The 21,889-nt window shown below is 40.8% G+C and overlaps 1 protein-coding gene across 1 annotated transcript in view; it reads left to right on the forward strand.

Annotated features, from left to right (window-relative positions):
* Positions 1 to 21,889, forward strand: part of LOC145411898 (DNA repair protein RAD51 homolog 3-like) — a 176,385-nt gene that overhangs the window by 47,774 nt on the left and 106,722 nt on the right. Inside the window, exons 3-4 of the mRNA XM_080281870.1 lie at positions 2,985 to 3,112; positions 14,263 to 14,369. Coding sequence (XP_080137996.1) covers positions 2,985 to 3,112; positions 14,263 to 14,369 — 235 coding nt within the window. The remainder of the gene's footprint in view (positions 1 to 2,984; positions 3,113 to 14,262; positions 14,370 to 21,889) is intronic.

Raw genomic sequence — 21,889 nt, forward strand, 5'->3', positions numbered from 1 at the left:
ATTTTGGCAAAAGCTTTGCCATTGCACTTGACATATCGAAAGTTTTCAAAGGAGTCTGGCATAAATCATAATTTCCAAACTGCCTTGAGGTTTCTATCCTTGTGCCTTCATCTCTACCTTCCTTTCTGGTCATTCTATACAGTAGCTGCTGTTGTAGACAGCCACCGTTCTTCTCCTTGAGCTATAAATAGTTGTGTTCCTCATGGCTCTCCTATCATCAGCTCCCTTCCTTCTATTCATGAATGACCTCCTAAGTTGTATATCTAATCCAGTTCACTCATGCGCTGATGATGCCACCCTTCATCTTTCCTTTCGTTTCCCACAGCTTCCGTCTCAGCAGTTATTTCAACAAACGAAGGATGAGGCTATGGCACACCTAATGGCTGACTTGGCTCATATCTTTGATTGGGGTAAAAGTAATCTTGTTGTTTTTAATGCTTCAGAAACTCAGTTCTTACGTCATTCAACCTGACAAAATCTTCGGCAGGAGTGTCCTCTAATTTTTAAGAATCCCAACTCATTTCTGCATCATCTTGAAACATACTTGGGGTTTCATTCTCACGGGATTTATCTCCGAAAGATCATATTACCTCTCATAAAATCTGCTTCCGAGAGATTACGTGTGCTAAACTAACTCCTTACCGTTTTTACCCCTGCACAGCTGTTGACTTTATACATGGGTTTTATTCACCCATGTGTAGAGCACAACACGCTTTTGGGGAGGCTCTCCACTTGCAGCTCTTCTCAGCAAGGTGGAGTCACAGCCTTTTTGTCTTAGTAGCTCTCCTCTTCCTTGCTCCCCTCAACCTCTGTCCCCTTGCCACACTGTTGCACCTTTATCTCTTTTTGTCAGTACTTCAACGATCACTGCTTCTCTGAACTGTCTGCTTGCATCCTTCCACCACTGCAGTGGGTACATAGCACCTGTCAAGCAACAAACTCTCATTCCTCATCTGTCCAACTCTGTAAAGCAAAAGTTAACCATTGCTCTTAGTCCTTCTGTATGCAATAAGTCAAACTCTGGCTCTGGCTCCATCCAACTGTATTTCCTGCTGCCTATGATCACTAGTCTTTCAAATGCAGTTTGGCCAGGCATCTCAAAATGAACAGATAATTAATTTGGCTGTCTGTTATCTTATTTTTGTTTTTTCTTGGCGTGAACAATCTTGTAGGCTTATGGCCCTTTGTTCCTTCTTCCTTTCATTTAACCCGCCCCATCCCGACGTTTTCTGGGCAGTGGTACGCCCCAGTCCCGACATTTTTGGACTTCCCCCCCCCCCCCAAACATCCGCTTTTGGTGAGAAACATCGAAAATTCATAGAGAAATCGCTCACCTGAGGTTTAAAATACTCGATCCAGGTAGGAGTACCTCCTTACCTTACAGGGTTTTCTATCAGGCTGGCTGCAAAGAAAATGAGTTCTATGGGAGGATAACTATTTTACACCACTCATAAGCAGTATTTATTTATTTATTTGGTACAAATTTATATATAGTACGAGAGTATATTGGTTTTCAAATGGTAATATAGGCATTATAAGCACTGTTTCACTCACTAACTCATCACCATTCCTGACCTTTTTTTGCCACATTACCTGATCATCATTTCTGACTGTTTCTTCCTCTAATGTTTGCCCTCCGCAATGTCATCGATTGGGGAATCACTCTGGCCCTGAATTTCGTACTGTGGCATGACATGGCTTTACTGGCCAGGTCACTGATAACAGGTGAATTGCTGAGAAAAGGTCATGCAGGGGGGGGGGGAGGAGGTCATGCTGGGTAAGGCATTGTCCCTGCCTGGCATCTTGTAGAGGAAGGTGTCCCGTGTATACGTGCCAAAAATCACTCGTGAAAATTGAAAATTGTGCAAATTAGGGACCTTGCAATGTCCTTGCAATGTTGCCGCGTTAATTTACGTCTCCGGGATATGAGTGCACATCATGTGAGGACATGAATTCACGTCTCCGGGACGGGGCGGGTTATTAAAAAAAAAAAAAAAGTAAGAAGACAGTGACAGTGCTCAGGTCCAGTGCGTGAGGTTTGTTGGGGGACCATCATTATAAAAGTTAATTACTGGACAATTAAAGCATGCTTTGTGGTAGGTGGGGGCGCCCACCATCCACTCACTTGATGTAGTGCTGCTCTCGGGTGTCTGCCCTTTCCTCTCATCGATCCTTCTTTCCTTCCATCATCTTCTGTCTTTCTTTCCTTCATTCTTTCCTCGTCCTTCTGCCTGTGGATGACTTTACACTCCCTCGACTGTCTTTCCCTCCTTCATTCTTTCCTCTTCCTTCTGCCTGTGGGTGTCTGTACACATTATTGACAAACCAGATGGTTTCCTGTACACACCAGGAAACCATTTACTGTGCTGGGTGGTAACCATATAACCAAATTTTGGCACCTGGTGGTTTAGTAGGTAATTACTGTGCTCCAGTCGGATTGAGCCGGTGAAGGTTTATATCCAAGGGATGGTTGGGGTTTATTGCTCACGTAATGCCACTGAGGGATGAGTGAGGCTGGTCACTCTCATCTTAAATGTTAGGACCAACTGCCCAGCCCCAGGCTTCTACGCTCCTCATGGGGCAATGTAGGATTGGATGATGAATGGATGGAATTAAAGCATGCTTCCAGTTCTGTGTTAGAGATGGGGAGGGAGGAGCCTAATTACATAAGATGTTCACTATTTTCATTCCTACAGTAGGTAGTTTTGAAAGATGTATATTAGCTCTCAATTTACTGCTGCATAAAGGGAAGAAGCCTTTAGGACTGTGAATCTGATTTTGCTTAGGAAGTGTAATATACCATACTTAAGTAATGATTTTAATATACAGTTTGGTGTAGGGAACATTTTATTGCTTAACTGTTATCATCCTAAACTTTAGATATAACATACTAACACTGTTCGTTAATATATCCTTCCCAAACATTTTATGAAATTTATATATCTATATTATCCTTGTATAATCACATATTCTGTTGTTTCCAGGAAGAAAATGATGTGACACACATTGTGACTTTCTGTGAGGCCATTGACAGCTTGCTAGGGGGAGGTGTGCCTCTCCGAGCAATTACTGAAATCTCAGGCACCCCAGGGATTGGCAAGACACAAATGTGGTAGGTTCTCAATTGAGTATTCACAGGACTGTTTACTGTGCACATAGAGGAATCAGAAAACTTTTGAAATTATATTTGTTATAGAGGTCCTCATTATATGACTGGATAAAGTTCCAGGAAAACATGCCATATGAGTGATCATATTTTGATATACTGTACTGTACAATAATGACAAGGGTTTAGTAGGAATATATTTCACAGAGCTGTTGAGCTTCCATTTTTGGCTATAAAAAATTGACATCTCATTACGATGACATGGTGTTTGTAGAGGTCGGTGTATCTGTATAAGTAAAGTACATAAAAGAAGACATGGAATAGTGCTGTAAACAACAAGACCTACTAAGTCCAGTACAGACACCCCTCAGCATGTGATCAGGTTGTGTTTGGGAAAACCTGATTGGATCTTGAAATGTCATAAATCACGAGCATTATAACATAGGTTCATTGGGGATATGTCAGGCAGCCACCCAGGGTTACTCTTGTGCTACTGCCTAACCTACCTAAATAAAAAATTGTCTTACCTAAAATTCATAACCATTAAAAACATCACAGTACTGCCACCATAAACCATTACAGGAAGATTATTCAGTTGTTAGTGTTGTTGTTGTGCTACCACAGTCTGTTTGATTGAGCAGATCCATCAAACGCAGACAAGCAACTGCCCCTCCAGGGCTGTTCCGTGCAGTGAACTGATGTTCCCATGTCACAGACAGTGCCTTACTACAGCAAGGCATGGGGATCAGTGCGAAGGTTTGGTTCCTGGATAGATGCTGCATTTGAGTCTCTCCTCCCGGTTAACAGGAGCACATAGAAGGCATCATGTTACCCTGTTATTTGGCTGTATGATTACCACCCAGCACTGTAAATGGTTTCTTAAGCGACAAGAAACCATTTTGCTTGTCACTCAGTGCAGAGCTACCTTAAGTGGAAAGAAGAGTAATAAAGAGTGACAGAAATGATGGGATCAATAGAAAGAGAGGGGGACAGTTACAAAAAAGAATGATAGACATGTAGTAGGAGGTAGCTGTTCTGCAAACGCTCAATTATATGTTGTAATTCAGCATGTGATGTGGTGTGTGGGATGAAGAGAAGACGGAGGGATGTGCAAGGAACAGTGTGGTGGAATGAAGAGGTGAGACAGGCTGTGACACAAAAGAAGAAAGCATACAATGAATGGATGAGAAATAGGGGCGTGGAAGAAGTTGAGAGGCGGAAGAGAGAGTTATATGTAGAAAGAAAGAGAGAGATGAAAAGATTAGTAAGAGAGAGTAAGAAGACAGCAGATGAGGAATTTGGATGGAACTTAAGTGTAAAGTGGAGGGACTGTAAGAAAATGTTCTGGAAAGAGGTGAAAAAAGTAAGACAGGGTGAAAGTGAAGTTAGCAGGGGAGTGAAAGATAAAAATGGTAGATTACTAGTGGAGAAGGGAGAAAAAGTGAGCAGATGGAGAGAACACTTTAAGGAATTATTGAACACAGAGGATGGAAGTGATGCGAGTATTAGTGACTGGGAGAAGGAGGGAGGTGAGAAGACAGGAAGAAATCAGTAGGATAGAAGTTGTGGAAGCAATGAAGAAAGTTAAATTGGGGAAAGTCCCAGGAATTGATGGAGTGTTTGGTGAAATGCTGAAGCATGGGGGAGAGAGAGTAGTAGAATGGATGTGGAAAATGTGCAGATTGGCCTGGGAGGAAGGTAGAGTCCCAGAGGATTGGAAGTCAAGTATAATTATTGTCTTGTACAAAGGCAAAGGGGAAAAAGAAGCTTGTGGTAATCATAGGGGCATTTGTCTTCTTAGTATAATAGGAAAAGTGTATGGTAGGATACTTATTGACAGAGTTAGAGAAAGAACAGAGGAATTAGTTGGAGAAGAACAGGGAGGCTTTAGGAAGGGAAGAGGTTGTGTAGATCATATATTCATTCTTAGATCTTTAGTGGAAAAGTTTCTAGAGAAGGGAAAGAAGTTGTATGCGGCTTTCCTGGATTTGGAGAAAGCACATGACAGGGTAGATAGACAAGGATTGTGGAAAGTATTGAGAATATATGGAGTAGATGGGAAGTTGCTGAATGCTGTGAAGAGTATGCATGATGTTGCTAAGGCTGCAGTGCATGTGGATGGTGAACTGAGTGAATTTTTCTCTCTGAAGGTTGGGTTGAAACAGGAATGTGTAGATCAGATATTCATTCTTAGATCTTTAGTGGAAAAGTTTCTAGAGAAGGGAAAGAAGTTGTACATGGATGGGGTAATAAAAGAGGTACAAGGTAGGGTAGTGGATGTTGGAGTGGCCCTGGTGAGAGAGGGTAGTGTTTGGAAACTCCCTGTACTGTTGTTTGCAGATGATACGGTGTTTTTTAGTGAAGACGAAGGGGAGCTGCAAGGCATCGTGGATGAGTTTGGGAGAGTGTGTAAGAAATGGAATCTAAAGGTGAATGTAGGGAAGGGTAAAGTGATGGTCTTTGAGAGAGGTGAAGTCAGTGAATGTACAGCGAGGTTGAATGGTGAGGAATTGGAAAATGTGAGTATGTTTAAGTATTTGGGTAGTGTGATGAGTTAGGATGGAGGTTTGGAGGGTGAAGTGCTTGAATGGGTGCAGCAGGGAAGAAAGGTTGCTGGTTCTTTGAAAGCAGTGATAAGAAGCAGGGAAATGAGCATGGAAGTGAAAAGGTTACTGCATGACAGTGTTGTGATACTAACTCTAACATATGGAAGTGAAGCTCGGACGTTGCTGGAAGGACACAAGTCAAGAGTGAGAGCAGTGGAAATGAGTTATTTAAGAGGAGCCTGTGGAGTCACATGGAGAGACAGACTGACGAATGAGGATATAAAGGAGAGTTGTGGTGTGGCTGTGGATGTGATAGGAAGCGTTATGAGGAACACACTGAGGTGGTTTGGGCATGTGGAGAGGATGGAGAGTGAAAGACTGACGAAGAGAGTGTATGTGAGTGAGTTGGAGGGGGGGAAGAGGGAGGGGGAGGCCAAGGATGAGATGGAGGGATGGGGTGGAGAGGTATATGAGAGAGGGGGGTGTGAGTTGGGAGCAGGGCAGTGAAATGGCGGGGGACAGGGCGACGTGGAGGCGATCTGTTTGTGGCCACTCCAAATGGGATTGAGGCGTCTGGCAATAGATAGATAGATAGACAGACATAATATATATATATATATATATATATATATATATATATATATATATATATATATATACTGTATGTATATATGTATATATATATATATATATATATATATATATATATATATATATATATATATATATATATATATACTGTATATATATATATATATATATATATATATATATATATATATATATATGTATATATATATATATATATATATATATATATATATATATATATATATATATATATATATATATATATATTGTATATATATATATTGTATATATATATATATATATATATATATATATATATATATATATATATATGTATACTGTATATATATATACTGTATATATATATATATATATATATATATATATATATATATATATATATATATATATATATATATATATATATATATATATATATATATATATATATATATATATATATATATATATATATATATATATATATATATATTCATTGCCAGATGCCATGTATCCCAAATGGGGTGGCCAAGGGCTTAGAGTTAATTGTTTTACAGAGAGGGGCACTAATCCTCCACCAACCCCACTTGACACTTAGGGAGAACGCTATGCCAACAGCATCTGGTGTTCCCAGGCGGTCACCCATCCAAGTACTAACCAGACCCAACATTGCTTAATACATATATATATATATATATATATATATATATGGCTCACTTGGTAAGCTGCTGTACTCACGCAGTTGCAAGCGCTGGTTCGAATCCTCGCAATATTCATCCCTACGTGTCAAGTGGGGTTGGTGGAGGATTAGCGCCCCTCCCTGTAAAACAATTAACTCAAGCCCTTGGCCACCCCGTTTGGGATACATGGTGTCTGGCAATGAATGAAAAAATATATATGAGGCGTTTAGAATACAAAGGGCGAACTCGACAATTTCTCGAAATTGAGTTATTGGTAGGAAGAGAAAGGGTGAAGTGTACTGTATGGGATAGGCAAGGACCTGTAAGGCAAAACCGACCGTAAGGTCCCTCGCCTGGTGAACAGGAGAACCAATCAGCATCGCTCCCACGCCACACCCCTGTCTTACCCAATCAGCAGCAACTGACATCAGCGTCAGTTGCTGCCAGCTGTCAGTAGCTGCGGACTGTCACAGTCTCTTGTTGCTGTCTGCTGTTTTTTTTCAAGCATTATATACCCATCATGAGTCCTGACAGTGAGGAAAGTCATCAGCAACAGCCGACAACCAGTAGAAAGCGAAAGAGACTAAGTGACAAGTGGAAAATAACTTGTCAATAGTATACAACACGCCACGGTGTTGTAGTGGCCCCCAAAACAATCGGTGAAGCTTGCAAATGTAATGATAAATGTTTCATAAAAGTCTGCCAGGAGAATATCCAGGTTATCTTTGATAGTTATTGGGCCTTGGCAGATTATAATGCACAGACTGCTATCTTGCTAGCCGAGTTGAGAGAAAGAATGTGAAAAGAAGTCTAGTAAAGGAACGTCCATGTAGAACATTGTGTCGAAAAGTTTACACTGTGAAGTGCGGCAGTGACATTATTCAGGTGTGTCTTACTGCGTTCCTGCACATTCATGGAATTTCTGAGAAAAGGGTTCGAGTTGCATTAGACAAAGTATCGAGAAGTGGTACAGTTGACTCTGATAAGCGAGGCCATAAGGAATCAGGTAACATGGTTCCAGTGAATAAACATGCTCTAGTGAAAGAACACATTGAAAATCTCAGCACAGTTACCAGTCATTACTCGCGTGCAAAGAGCCCTCACTGGAGGTATCTACCACCTGGCCTTAACATAAAAGTACTTTATGACGGTTATGTGGAGTGGATGAGGGCAGAACATAAAGGTGAAGAAAACATTATGAAAGAGCATTATTACCGTAAGGTGTTTAATAACGATTACAAGATTGGTTTTCAACCTCCTTCAAGTGATACCTGTAACAAGTGTGACAGAATGAACAATGAGTTGCAAGGACTAGTAACTGGGCGGGACGATGACAGAATCAGGGAACTTATGGAAGTGAAAAAGTTTCATCTGAGCAGCGCGACAACAGGCCAAAGAATCATGAAGGACTATGCTGATGATACAGACAATGATCTTGCTTGCATATGCATTGATTTTCAACAGACACTGCCAACTCCTAAGCTAAGTTCAGGTTTACAGTATTATAAGAGAAAGTTGTGGACATACAATTTTGGAGTGCATAATGTGAAAACACGTAAAAGTTGTATGTTTGTGTGGACAGAAACAGAGGCCAAAAGAGGATCTTGTGAGATTGCCTCTTGTCTGAACTATTACTTAGAACACAAAATACCTCCATGCATCAGAAAATTAGTAATCTTCTCAGATAATTGTGCAGGCTAAAACAAAAACCGAAATATTGTGGCAACATGTCTTAGAAATATTCACTCAAACCGCTTTGATTTCATTAAGCACTACTTTATGATTCCTGGCCACTCATATCTCCCATGTGACAGGGAATTGGAAACATTGAGCAGAAAATAAGGCAGATACCTATCTACACACCAGAACACTACATTGAAAAAATCAAGGAAGCACGTCGGAAAAATCCGTTCGATGTTGTGAGGATGCAGCAGGCTGACTTCAAAAACTACGACATACTGCAGGCCTCTTGTGCATGGACCAACTTAAAGGACACAGGTTTTTCACAAGCAAGGGTTTTTGAATTCTCCAAGGACTACAAACTAGGGTTAACTATGTTTAAGCTGTATGAAGATACTATTCAGCCATCAGTCAAAGTGTGCCTTGAGAAAAAACGTAGTAAAGACTCCTTCAATCTGTCTACTATACCAATTCTCTCCAACTATCCAGTTCCTGTGAAAATCTCTGCTGAAAAGCTAAAGGATTTAAAAGACTTAATGCAGTTCGTCAGTACCAGCAACCCACAGTACATGGCATTCTATGAGAACTTATTGAGAGAACAAGAGGGGGTAGTAGGGGCCTTCGTTGGGCATAATACTGATGACCCGGACAGCGATTTCTTTGATTATTAGCAAATTCCAATTCCCCCCCCCCCCCTATTTTCAGACTACTCATGCTCAACTTTGTCTCCTAGATGGTGGATATTCTTACTGTTTCAAGTGATTGTGTAAGATCAGCACACAAGCTTGTGAAAGTCTTACGTCGTATCTGTGTGTGTGTCTGTGTGTAAAAAGCTAAAAATAGCTACGTTTTGTGTGTATTAAATCAGTTTTGTGATGGTGGCAAATGATGATACCAAGATTTTTCTTATTACTTATGGAATACATTGTTTTTTGTGTCTATCTATCTGTCTATCTATCTATTGCCAGATGCCATAATCCTGTAAGGGGTGGCCATTTGACTTTGAGTTATTTGTTTTACAGGGAGGGGCACTAACCCTCCACCAACCCACTTGTTGACACGTAGGGAGCACGTAAGGTTTGGTTATATGGTTATCACCCAGCGTTGTAAATGGTTTCCTGGCTTACAGGGAACCATTTGGCTTGTCACTCAATGTAAAGCCACCTGTACAGGAAAAAAAATCAATAAGAAGTGACAGGAAAGATGGGAGAAATAGGAAGAGAGAAGGGCAAGCACAGAAACAATTTTCGTAAATACCACCAAAATATAACTATCACTTATTTCATTAATGTTTGACAATATACCCATTATGATCATCAATAAAAAGTCACTGATGTAATTTTTTTCCATTTTTCCTTGCAATATATTCAGAATGTCCAGAGGAACATTTTGGTGTATGATATGTTATACCAAACCCTCACATATGCCTTGATACACGTACATAAACTGTAAATCCATTTTTCTCAAAATTATCTTTTGTTGAGTTCGCCCTTTGTACAGTAATCCCTCTAATATCCGAACGCCCAATATCCGAACATCCCCACTAACCGGACATAATCGTCCTGGGATCCAGTATTCCCAAAATGGGCCAAAAAACACAAAAAATTCGAAAAAAATCTGACTTTTTTTCCCTCCCGTAATTTGAAATTCCCGCCTGGCACTGAACAGCTGTTACACCATGGTCCCTTCACCCCTTCCTTCCTCCCCCTCCCCCCTCCCCTGTCAGGGTTGCCATTTGGTATTTTTCATTACCAAGTGTGGGCCAATTTGGTAATGAAAAATTTGTTTGGTAATGAATCAGAATAATGCATTACAAAATGGATTTTTCACATGTATGAGGATACACAGGATGGAGATGGTGGATTGTTTGCTCTCTCTGATTAATCTGCTACCCTACATAGTGTGAAAATAATCAACATTGTGTTAATTATAAGGAGAGTGATTACATGTATTTCCACTTGACGAAGAGAGTGTATGTGAGTGAGGTGGAGGGGGGAAGAGGGAGGGGGAGGCCGAGGATGAGATGGAGGGATGGGGTGGAGAGGTATATGAGAGAGGGGGGTGTGAGTTGGGAGCAGGGGAGTGAAATGGCGGGGGACAGGGCGACTTGGAGGCGATTTGTTTGTGGCCACCCCAAACGGGATTGAGGCGTCTGGCAGTAGATAGATAGATAGATATATAATTAGTGAAGAATAAATGCTAGCTTTACGAATTTGGTAATGAAAAGTTAAATTTGGTAATGAAAGTTGAGGAGATTGGTAATGTGGCCATTGCGATCTGGCAACTCTGTTACCCCACCATCATCAACAGTCACAGTCTAACTCCGATCGAGAGCAGATGCTCATAGCAGTGCAAGCCACAGGTGCTTGTTTTTTGTGAATAAACAGTGAATAAATTGCAATACCTCGCCACTAGAACACACGGGAATTTACGGTGTTGTGCAGTGTTAAGAAATGAGAATTTAGAGTGCAGAGGATTAACTGTGGACTGCAAACTGGCGGTTCAAACCAGTCCAGGAGCAAGGGACTTGTAAGTACCCAGAATGTTTAATATGGTATAAACTCACCTTTAAAACCTCATTTTATGGTTCTTTTGCATTTATTTCAGTCTTTTATGTCCCTTATTGGTGCGATTTGGGTCTTAAATAGGTGCAATTCATGTCCAGAGGGAGTTGTATAGGTGTTTCTCTGAGTTAGGGTCCATAAGTACAAGTCCAGGAGGCTGGGGCCCAATATCCGGACAGGACCACTATCCGGACCTGCCTATGGCTCTATTACGTCGGATATTGGAGGGATTACTGTATTCTAAAGGCCTTATATATATACTGTATATACAGTAAAACCTCGATGTAACGGACTTCAATGGACCAGAATTCGTTTTTATCGGACTCGAGGAGCTACTGGACTATATTCCTATATATCGGAAAGAGTCTGATAAAGCCAGAAGCAACCCGGACTGCCTGACCACTTCAGCTATGTTCACCACAATAAGGTAAATTAAAGACATGTTTATCAGTTTATAGTACAGTATATCAAATTGCCGACATACATGTACGTCACTGGCACTGTCCACACATATAGGGGCTGACGTACATGTACCGTATGTTGCTGGCACGGGGCGGGTTAAATTTTGTGTTTAAGTTGATTTATAAACTGTTTTTAGACTTAGGCTAATGTGTTTTAGCCATAGGTGGAGTGAACACTGTCATTTGGAGTACGGATTCTCGACCATCAGATGAGGTACAAAACAGTATGGACTGCTAGGTGACTCAACAAAGAATATTTCATGTTTGACCAATGAACTGTCATCCAACCTATCATGGATTACATAATAATAATTTTAAATAAATATTAATAGTTATGCAGTATCATTTTACAAGTGGACAGTGCGCATTCAGGAATATTAGCACCATTAACGTATAGTATATTCCCTAAGGATGATAATGAACCCCGATAACCCCATTCGGAAATTGATATTTTCAGAGATAATGAATTTAATTTAAAATTCCAAAAAAAAACTAACGAATCTTCACTGCCACTCCGGGTAAAAAAATGCATGCGTTCGTACGTGTGTTTCTCTTCCCTTCGACTGCGCATGCATCTCGTAGGTCTGTATCCCTCACTCATAGGCCTACTTTAGGTCACGTGATGGTATTCTACCAGTGAATTTGAAGCATGGTCTTTGTTTCATTCTGGATGGAAAATTCAAATCCTTCTCGGTATAGCCTCTGAAGACGAAAGACATGCTGTGTGTCCCGGGTGTGATATTGATTATTTACGGGTGATTAAGCGTTTCCATTTGGAACCTGAGGAGGCTATTGAGTTTTTTAGAAGGCACAGTGTATTACCTTCGGGAGTTTATTGCCGAGAGTGTCAGGAACCGTGTAAATATAGAAAAGACAAATATCAATGATGCAGTGGTCGGTACAAAAAGTACGCAAAAACCAAGAAACGGGTCCAGTGTAGTTTTTGTGTTTCTGACAACAAAGGAACTTTTTTGGACAACACACACCTTCCTGCTTGGCAAATTACATTGTTCATAAACCACTGGATTCAGAAGTTCTGGAACCACGACATTATTATCACGTGTTTGAAGTGGCCTACCCCCGGAAGACGACAATGACCCAGATGACCCTCGTCCTGGACCATCGTATCTCTAGGGTAAGCATTCCCCTAGGATAGGTTAGGTTTGGTTAGGTTTAGTGTGTTGGGTGAGGTTATGTTAGGTCTGTTTGGTTAGGCTGCGTTAGGTCTGTATGGTTAGGTGGTTAGGTTTCGTCTGTTCCGTTATGTTACCCGGTGGTGAAGTATATTTTTCTGGTGGTTTTTTATGTGATTCAAGTTGTTTTTTACTTCATTTTTTTCGGAAAATGCTTAATTTCACCTACTTGTCCAATCAAAGTCCATGATTGGAAAAGAGAGGAAATGAGGCATTTCCGACAAAAATGAAGGTCTGTAACATTCGAATCGCATCAAAAACTGCCAGAAAAATATATTGCACTACCTGGGGGGTGTATTGTCCACTTGTAAAAATTTACCAGTTATGCAAGCCTTAGTGAGTAAATATTTCATACATTAACGAAAACTGTGACCGATAAATCATGTGTTTACATTCGGGCTGTTCAAGGAAAAACACTTTGAAAATACAAAGAAGTTTCTGAATAAATGTTGGAAGATAAGTGAGAAGGAAATGAAGGAGCTCAGCAACCAGAACAGTAGCTAAAACGACATAAAGAGGGGCCGTTGAAAAGGCTACCCCGATTGCAACATCAATTGTTAAATCATATGTTTACCTTCAGGTTGTTTAAGGGAAAACGCTTTGAAAATACAAAGGAATTTCTAAATAAATTTTGGAAAATAGGAGAGAAGAATATAAAGGAGCTCAGCAACAAGAACAATAACAAAAATGACATAAAGAGGGGCCGTTAAAAAGACCATCCCTGTCAAAACATCAGTGATTCTCTGTCACGACAGTGAGCACCTGGGACAATTTTGCATCATTCATACATTATTTATGTTCATAACAGATATTTATTTAATTGTCCCGGGACCCTCTGATGGTGGGATTGTATACAATGCTGCTGCTTCTTTTCCACCGAGTTTGAATACAAGTCAGAGATTGCATTCTCCAGTGACCTTGACTGGGTGCAGATGAGATGAGCACTGGTTTTAGGCTTAGGTTTGCTTCTTTTACAGCTGTTATGCCATTGAGATTTGCTTTAAACTTCTTTTAGGACTCATTTGGGTGGGTTTAGGACTTGGTTGGGGGGGAAACCCAAGGCTCAAAAACGTATCCCTATACTGTACTTTACACGTTAAATATATCTCGAGACATGATACCCCACCTAGCGATGGGTTTTTACTTAACCAACTGCATCATTAAGCCATTGTATGCCTGTATATACCTCTCTCTCTCTCTCCATTTATATGTATTTTTATATTTATGTGTATAAGTATACACTGACCCTGAATTGTATAGTCTTTTACACTGAAAGTTTCGTACACCCAGAATGTATAAACAGATCTGTATATGATTCATTATTCAGCCATAAGAGCCTATGAACAACCTCCTGAAATTTGGCACAGTCATCCTTGGACACCCTGTATAAGGTAAATCAGTATATAGATAAGGATTCCTTTAACAAAACCCACTGTACCAGCCTTCAGGTGTGTGTGTCAGTGCAGTTGCCGTCCACTGTAGGAGGGCTAGGGGGCCAGGTGCTTTTTGTTGACACTGAGGGTAGCTTCACCACTGGCAGGCTTAAAGGTTGGTATTAATATTTTTAACATTTTAATTAATCTTTTAAATAGGTGGTGGCGACCATCATCCACTCACTTTATGTAGTGCTGCCTACTTCTTCCTTAGCCTTTATCATTCTTTTTCTGTGCCTGTCTTCCCCTTTCTCCCATCTTTCCTGTCACTTCTTAATGCTTTTCTTTCCTTTACAGGTGGCTTTACATTGAGTGACAAGCCAAATGGTTTCCTGTAAGCCAGGAAACCATTTACAACACTGGGTGGTAACCATATAACCAAACTACAGTATACGTGCTCCCTACGTGTCAACAAGTGGGTTGGTGGAGGGTTAGTGCGCCTCCCCGTAAAACAAATAACTCAAAGTCAAATGGCCACCCCGTAGGGGAATATGGCATCTGGCAATAGATAGATAGATAGATAGTTTAGTGAATTAATCTTATTTGTTGTTTAAAACAGAAAGTGACAGTTTTTGACAGGTTGGACTTGCCCCTTTTGACCACTCTCGATTCCAACTGATTCACTCCTACTACTAGCCAATAAGTGCAGAAATGACTCAGCTCTAGAACAGAGTGGTGTTTAGTGAAGCGATTCTGTAGATGACAAAAGACAAACTCTCAGGCATGCCTTGTGGGATCACATATTGTCTAGCAGCGTGTCCAAGTGTAGTTCTTTCTTCCACTGTTTCGACACACAGCCTGTCAGTGAATGAAAAGTTTCCACAGACTGGGGCCAGGCAAAAAATTCTTGTGCTGTTTCATGTCATATGACCCCCAGTGAGGAGATCTCTCCAAGTTTTGAGAACATTATACTGTATCCCATCTCGGTTGCACTCCTGTAGGACCCTGTTGGTCCCTAACATCCCCATCTTCAGAAATAACTGACAATCCTAAGGATACTAATTTGTCAGTTTTTTTTTTTTTTTTTTTTTTTTTTTTTTTTTTTACTGTCTTGTCCATTAGATTCCATGTTTACAGTTCTAACTATTCCTTCACAGTCAGAATGAATAAAGATTATATTAGCTTAGGGCAGGATCTGATAGATGGGAATGCCCATCATCCACCCACTTAGTGTAGTGGTATTCTGTTTATAGGGTAGCTCTACATTGAGTGGCAAGCCAAATAATTTCCTGTAAAACTTGGAAAGCATTTACAGTGCTGGGTGATAACCTTATAACCAGTCAATGTGTGTTCCCTTTGTGACAACAAGCGCGTTGGCGGAGGTTAATGCCCCTTTCTGGAGAACAAGTAACTAAAAATACGAATAAGAAGCCTCAGACCACTGACCAACAGGTGACAGCTAAGGACTGAACAAAGGAAATGGTACGAATTGTGACATGGAATATAAGGGGTGCAAATGATGAGATGAGAGAGAGAGAGATTGTCCAGGTGCTTGAGGGCACAAAAGTGGGTGTATGTGGATTAACAGAAAATAAATGGTGAGGTGAGAGTGAGAGAAAATGGGAGTATGGATGGGGTATATGTGCAGGAGTAGGTGAGAATAAGGGGGCAAAAGAAGGAGTGCATATTGTTGTGAGTAACAGATGGAAGGAGACTATAAGCGAGTATGGATCTGTTGACTCAATGATTGTATAAGTAAGATTGAAAGTTGTACTACAAATGTGGGCTTTTGTGCGCATGTATATGCCATTGCAAGATCGTTCAAGCAGAGTGAGAGAAGAGTTCTGGACAAATGTGGAAGCATGCACGGAAAAGTTTTAAAGGAATGAGAGAGTGTTTTTGATTGGAGATATAAATGGAAAAGTAGGGAATGTGAAGGTGGATGGAGTAGTTGGTGAGTAGGGTGTGCCTGCGAGATAGATGAGAATGGCAGTGCTTTAGTGGACATTTGTGCTGGGAGGGGGTTGGTGATAGCCAATACCCTCTTCAGACACAAAATGATCCATAAGTGTAGGCGGCGAGTGACGAGAAGGGTGGTGGTGAACAGAATGAACGGAAGGCAGTGATTGATTTTGTGTGTGTGGATGATAGGATGAGAAGGTGTGTAATGGATGCAAGAGCATAAAGAGGTTCGGGGAGTGGAAGTAGTGGTGATGAGAATCAAGGTCCAAATGCAATGGAGAAATAGAAGAAGGGAAGGACAGGAGGAAGTAGTTCATACAAGGAGGGTGGAAAGGTTACAAAAGGATGGAAATAATGCAGAACATAAGAGAGAAGTGGAGGAGCGATTGGATAAATATGGATTGGAACAGATGGACGTGCAAGGTGTATGCAAGACATTCACAGAAGAAATCTGTGCAGCACGTGAGGTGGTGTGTGGGGTGAAGAGAAGACAAAAGGGGGTGCAGGGAACAGCATGGTAGAATGAAGAGGAGAGAGAGGCTGTGGCACAAAAGAAGAAAGCATATAGCAAGTGGATGAGAAACAAGGATGTGGAAGAAGTTGAGAGACAGAAGAGATAGTTATATGTAGAGAGGAAGAGAGGCGAAAAGATTAGTAAGAGAGAAAGAAGAGAGTGGATGAGGAATTTGGAAGGAATTTGAGTGTAAAGTGGAGGGAATGTAAGAAAATGTTCTGAAATGAGGTAAAGAGAATTAGACCAGGTGTTAAAGAAGCTAGTCGGGGAATGAAAAATGACAGTGGTAGATTACTAGTGGAGAAGAGAAAAAAAGCAAGCAGATGGAGGGAACACTTTAAGGAGATGTTGAACGTATAGAATGAAAGTAACGCGAATATAAATGGTTAGGGAATGGCTGGGAGATGGAGGTGAGAAGAGAGGAAGAAATCAGTAGGATGGATGTTGTGGAAGCAATGAAGAAAGTCAAAATGAGGAAAGCCCCAGGAATTGATGGAGTGTGTGGTGAAATGCTGAAGCATGGAGGATAGTAGTAGAATGGATGTGGAAGATGTGCAGATTGGCCTGGGAGGAAGGTAGAGTCCCAGAGAACTGGAAGTCAGCTATAATTATTCCCCTTTACAAAGGAGAAGGGGAAAAAAAAGTGTGTGGTAATCATAGGGGCATTTGTCTTTTTAGTGTAATAGGAAATGTATGTGGTAGGATACTTATTGACTGAGTTAGGAAAATAACAGAGGAATTAGTTGGAGAAGAACAGGGAGGTTTTAAGAAGGGAAGAGGTTGTGAAGATCAGATATTCATTCTTATATCTTTGGTGGAAAAGATTCTATAGAAAGGAAAGGGGTTGTATGCGGCTTTCATGGATTTGGAAAAAGCATATGACACGGTGGATAGACAAGGATTGTGGAAAGTGTTAAGAATATATGGAGTAGATGGGAAGTTGTTGAATGCTGTGAAGAGTATGTATGAGGGTGCTAAGGCTGCAATGCATGTGGATAGTAAACTGAGTTAATTTTTCTACTTGAAGGTTGGTTTGAAACAGGGATATGTCTCGTCTCCATTGTTGTTCAGTCTGTATAAGGATGGGGTTATAAAAGAGATACAGTAAACCCTTGATATAATGAACTAACTGGGGGGAGGGGTGGGTAGTTGTATCCGAAAGTTTGCTACATCCGATGGTCGTTATTAACCGAGGGATTACCAATCCAAGGTCGCTATATCCGTGGAGTCGTTTGGTCCTACATGCGCAACCACAACTTACTCTATGAAGTTTCACAAGAAGAATTCAATGGTTTATGTAGTTATACAGTACATGTAGATTAAGTACCATCCTGTATGAAGTTGTACATATACTGTAAATACAATGCCTATAATGTAATGTAGTACTGTTACAGTACACTTTCCATGCCAAGGAGCGAACTTCTGCCGGATATAGCGACCTTAGGTCGCTATATCCGGTGGGAGTTTGCTCTAGAAATGGTGGGTCGTTATATTCGTAGTTCACTATAAGAGGGTTCATTATATCAAGGGTTTACTGTACAAGGTAGGGCAGTGGATGTTGGAGCGGCCTTAATGAAAGAGGGTAGTGTTTGGAAGCTCCCCGTACTGTTGCATGCAGATGATACTGTGTTGTTAAGTGAAGACAAAGGGGAGCTGCAAAGATTTATGGATGAGTTTGGGAGAGTGTGTAAGAAACGGAATCTAAAGGTGAATGTAGGGAAGAGTATAGTGATGGTTTTCGAGAGAAGTGAAGTCACTGAATGTAAAGTGAGGTTGGATGAGGAGGAAATGGAAAATGTGAATGCGTTTAAGTACTTGGGTAGTTTGATGAGTAAGGATGGACGTTTAGAGGATAATGTGCTTGAAAGGGTACAACAAGGAAGAAAGGTTGCTGGTTCCTTGAAAGCAGTGATAAGAAACAGGGAAGTGAGCATGGAAGTGAAAAAGTTAGTACATGGTAGTATTATGATGCCAACTTTAACATAATGAAGTGAAGCTTGGACCTTGTTGGAGGGACACAAGTCAAGATTGAGAGCAATGGAAATGAGTTATTTAAGAGGAGCCTGTGGAGTCACATGGAGAGACAGACTGACTTATGAGGAAGTGAAGGAGTGTTGTGGTGCGAATGTGGATGTGATAGGAAGCATTAGGAGACACGCACTGAGGTGGTTTGGCCATGTGGAGGGGATGGAGAGTGAGAGACCGATGAAGAAAGTTTATGTGAGTGAGGTGGAAGGGGGGTAGAGGGAGGGGGAGGCCAAGGATGAGTTGGAGCGAAGAGGTATATGAGAGAGCGGGGTGTGAGCTGGGAGCAGGGCAGTGAAATGGCAAGGAACATGGCAACATGGAGGCGATTTGTTTGTGGCCACTTCTAATGGAATTAAGTCACCTGGCAATAGATAGAGATAGATAGATAGGATCTGGGTTGATCAGTTTTTACAAAGTCCACATCTCCTGCCTTGAGCAAGATCTGTTACTAGCTGCTTGAAGACCTTAAAAACTTTCACCAAAACTTATTAGATTATCTAATGTAGAATTGGAGGAGAAAAACTGAGCATATCAGTCGATAAAAAAAAGTACAGATCCATCAGAGTGGAATAGAGGTGGGAAGGATGATGATGTAAAGGTGTTAGAAAGGTTTTTGGCAAGGTGCCAGGAATAGCAGAAAGAATTTGAGTTAGAGAAGTCAGAACATGTAGTATGAATGAAATTGTTTTTAGCAGAGCAAAGGACAAACTTAGCATGTTTCCAGGCAGAGACATAAAAAAGATGAGATTCTGGGATGGGCTGACTGGTACCTTTTATGGGCCCTCTGCTTGTTGTGGACAGCATTAGAACAAGCATGATTAAACTTTTCCCTCCCCCCCATTAGTGACAGGATAAGAGAAAGGAATGTGTGCTTCCAGGCCTGAGAGAATAACCTCCACGGTGCATGAAGCACGCGCAGATGGCTCTTGGCCATGGGAGCAATAATCATTACAGGGAAAATCAAAGAAGTACTACCTGAGGGCCTCCCAATCAGCAGTTCCAAAGTGCCACAGCCTCCACTGCTTGGGAGGGTCCACTGGCCTTACTGGAATGGTAGGACAGGTCAAGATGGTAAGGTTATGATCAGAGAAGCCCAATTGAGAGAAAAGAGTAACAGCGTAAACAGAAGAAGTAATTGTAAGGAAAAGGTCAAGTGTGTTGGAACTCCCTCCAAGGCAGTCAGGGATATGGGTAGGATGTTGTACAAGCTGTTCTAGGTCAGTAAGGTTAGAAAAGATATAAGCTTATTCACCAGGAGGATTATTGAATGGAGAGGAGAGCCAAAGGTGGTGGTGAACATTGAAATCATTTAGAATGGAGATTTTAGAGAAAGTAGAAATTAATAGGATGTATTACATCTGAGAAGTAAGATAATCAAAGAATTTTCCTTAATCAGTAGAATTAGGGGATAGGTACACAACTGAGATGTATTTAGCCAGAGAATGACAGGAAAGCCGAAGCCAGAGAATAGAGAATTAAGAAGATTCAAGTTCAGGAACATGGGAGCAAGATAAGTTGTTGAGTATATGTAACAGTCACATTTGGCTTTGAAATGAGTATAGAGAAAGTAGGAGGATACAGAGAAGGGTTTGCCATCAGTCACCTCAGATAACTGAGTCTCAGTAAGGAAGAGAAGGTGAGGCTTAGAGGAAGAGAGATGTTCAGCAGAGAGAAGATTAGAGAAAAGGCCACGAATGTTGCAGAAGTGAATGCGAAGCGAGTCAGACAGTGGTTCCATGCATCTGTCTTGGCCATCACTGGGAGAGGAGTGGATGGTGGGGCTTTTATGGTCCCTCCTCCCTCCTCCCAGACTCAGAGGCTGATCATGGAGATGCCATTTTTAAATTTGGAATAAGGAGAGTGGTGTGTATTGTGCACATAGTTTGCTGTTGACACTTATAGGTAATTGTATAGGATAGTATGCTAGCCTACTCTGTGTGTTACTTAAACGTTGAAAAAGTTCAGCAAAGGGGGATGATAAGAAGCTACTCCCAAGGGCTGATGAAACGGAAACTCCAGCACTCCTTATCGTCCCCATTCCATCCGCCTTGGGAGTACATGCCCTGTTCGCCTGTTGCTACAGTGTACTCCCTGAAAGTTGGGGATAAGATCCCTCACCTGATGTAATGTTTTGTTCATACTGGATGTTTATGTTCCACATGTTTTTAAACTAATCTATATCATAGTGATATGGTTACAGATGGTGGGTATTGGTAATAAGGCACAATAAAAACAAGCATAAAAGTTGTGGCATTGGTTATACTGTAATATAGTGGACATACGATCTATACATGATTTAGGAGTGCATGGTACATTGCACCCATAAATGGTGCATCACACCCACACTAACTTGTGTTTGTGATTTTCTTTGTTTAGTTGTAAGAAGTTCCATGGTTACTTATTTATTATAAAATAATACATATTTAAATATAGGTAATGTAGTGCACTAAAACACCGAAATAAAATGTACCTGCCTAGGGAAGAAAGAGAGTTAAATCATGTACAGTACTTTGACAGATAATTGGCTGTAACACCAGTCAGTCAGGGTGGTACTTCCAAGGGGAATGGGAATGCTGGTGACTGGGAGAGCTGGAGCTCCTGTTTCACTACCCTTCAGAATATCATGACCATCCCTCTTTGCTGACCTTTTCATTGTGACACTAACATGAAGAGTTGACCAGCATACAGGTATACCCTGTTATACGATCCCCTTTTATGTGATACCTCACCTTAGCTAGGTAAAAAAATTAACACCCTTCCCCTCCTAATGATAGCCAATTCCCGGTTACCTGATATATTTTTTTTTTTTTTTTAAATACCGATTTTGACTATATTTTAGACTTAAATTTTGTGTTTACTTTGATTTATAAACTGTTTTTAGACTTAGTAATATGTTTTATTCATAGGTGGGGTGAATGCTGTTATTTTGGGGTACAGTTTGCTAAGTTTGATTTTTTCCAGACATTTTTGATGATTTTTAAATTTAATTTTTGGTGGCTTAGTTTAGTGTATTTTAAAGCAGTTTCGGGGTTTGGATGAACTGTTTTTGGACTCATTTGGGTGGGTTTGGGACTTGGTTGGGGGGGGGAAATCCCAAGGCTCCCAAATGCATCCCTGTACTTTCTGTGTTATAATGTTCTTGTTTAGCAATACTCCGGCTCAATGATGAGTTTTCCCAAACACACATCATC

The sequence above is a fragment of the Coenobita brevimanus genome, chromosome 91 (genome assembly GCF_032717465.1).
Source record: "Coenobita brevimanus isolate Jiangsu-jjx chromosome 91, ASM3271746v2, whole genome shotgun sequence".
NCBI lineage: Eukaryota > Metazoa > Arthropoda > Malacostraca > Decapoda > Coenobitidae > Coenobita > Coenobita brevimanus.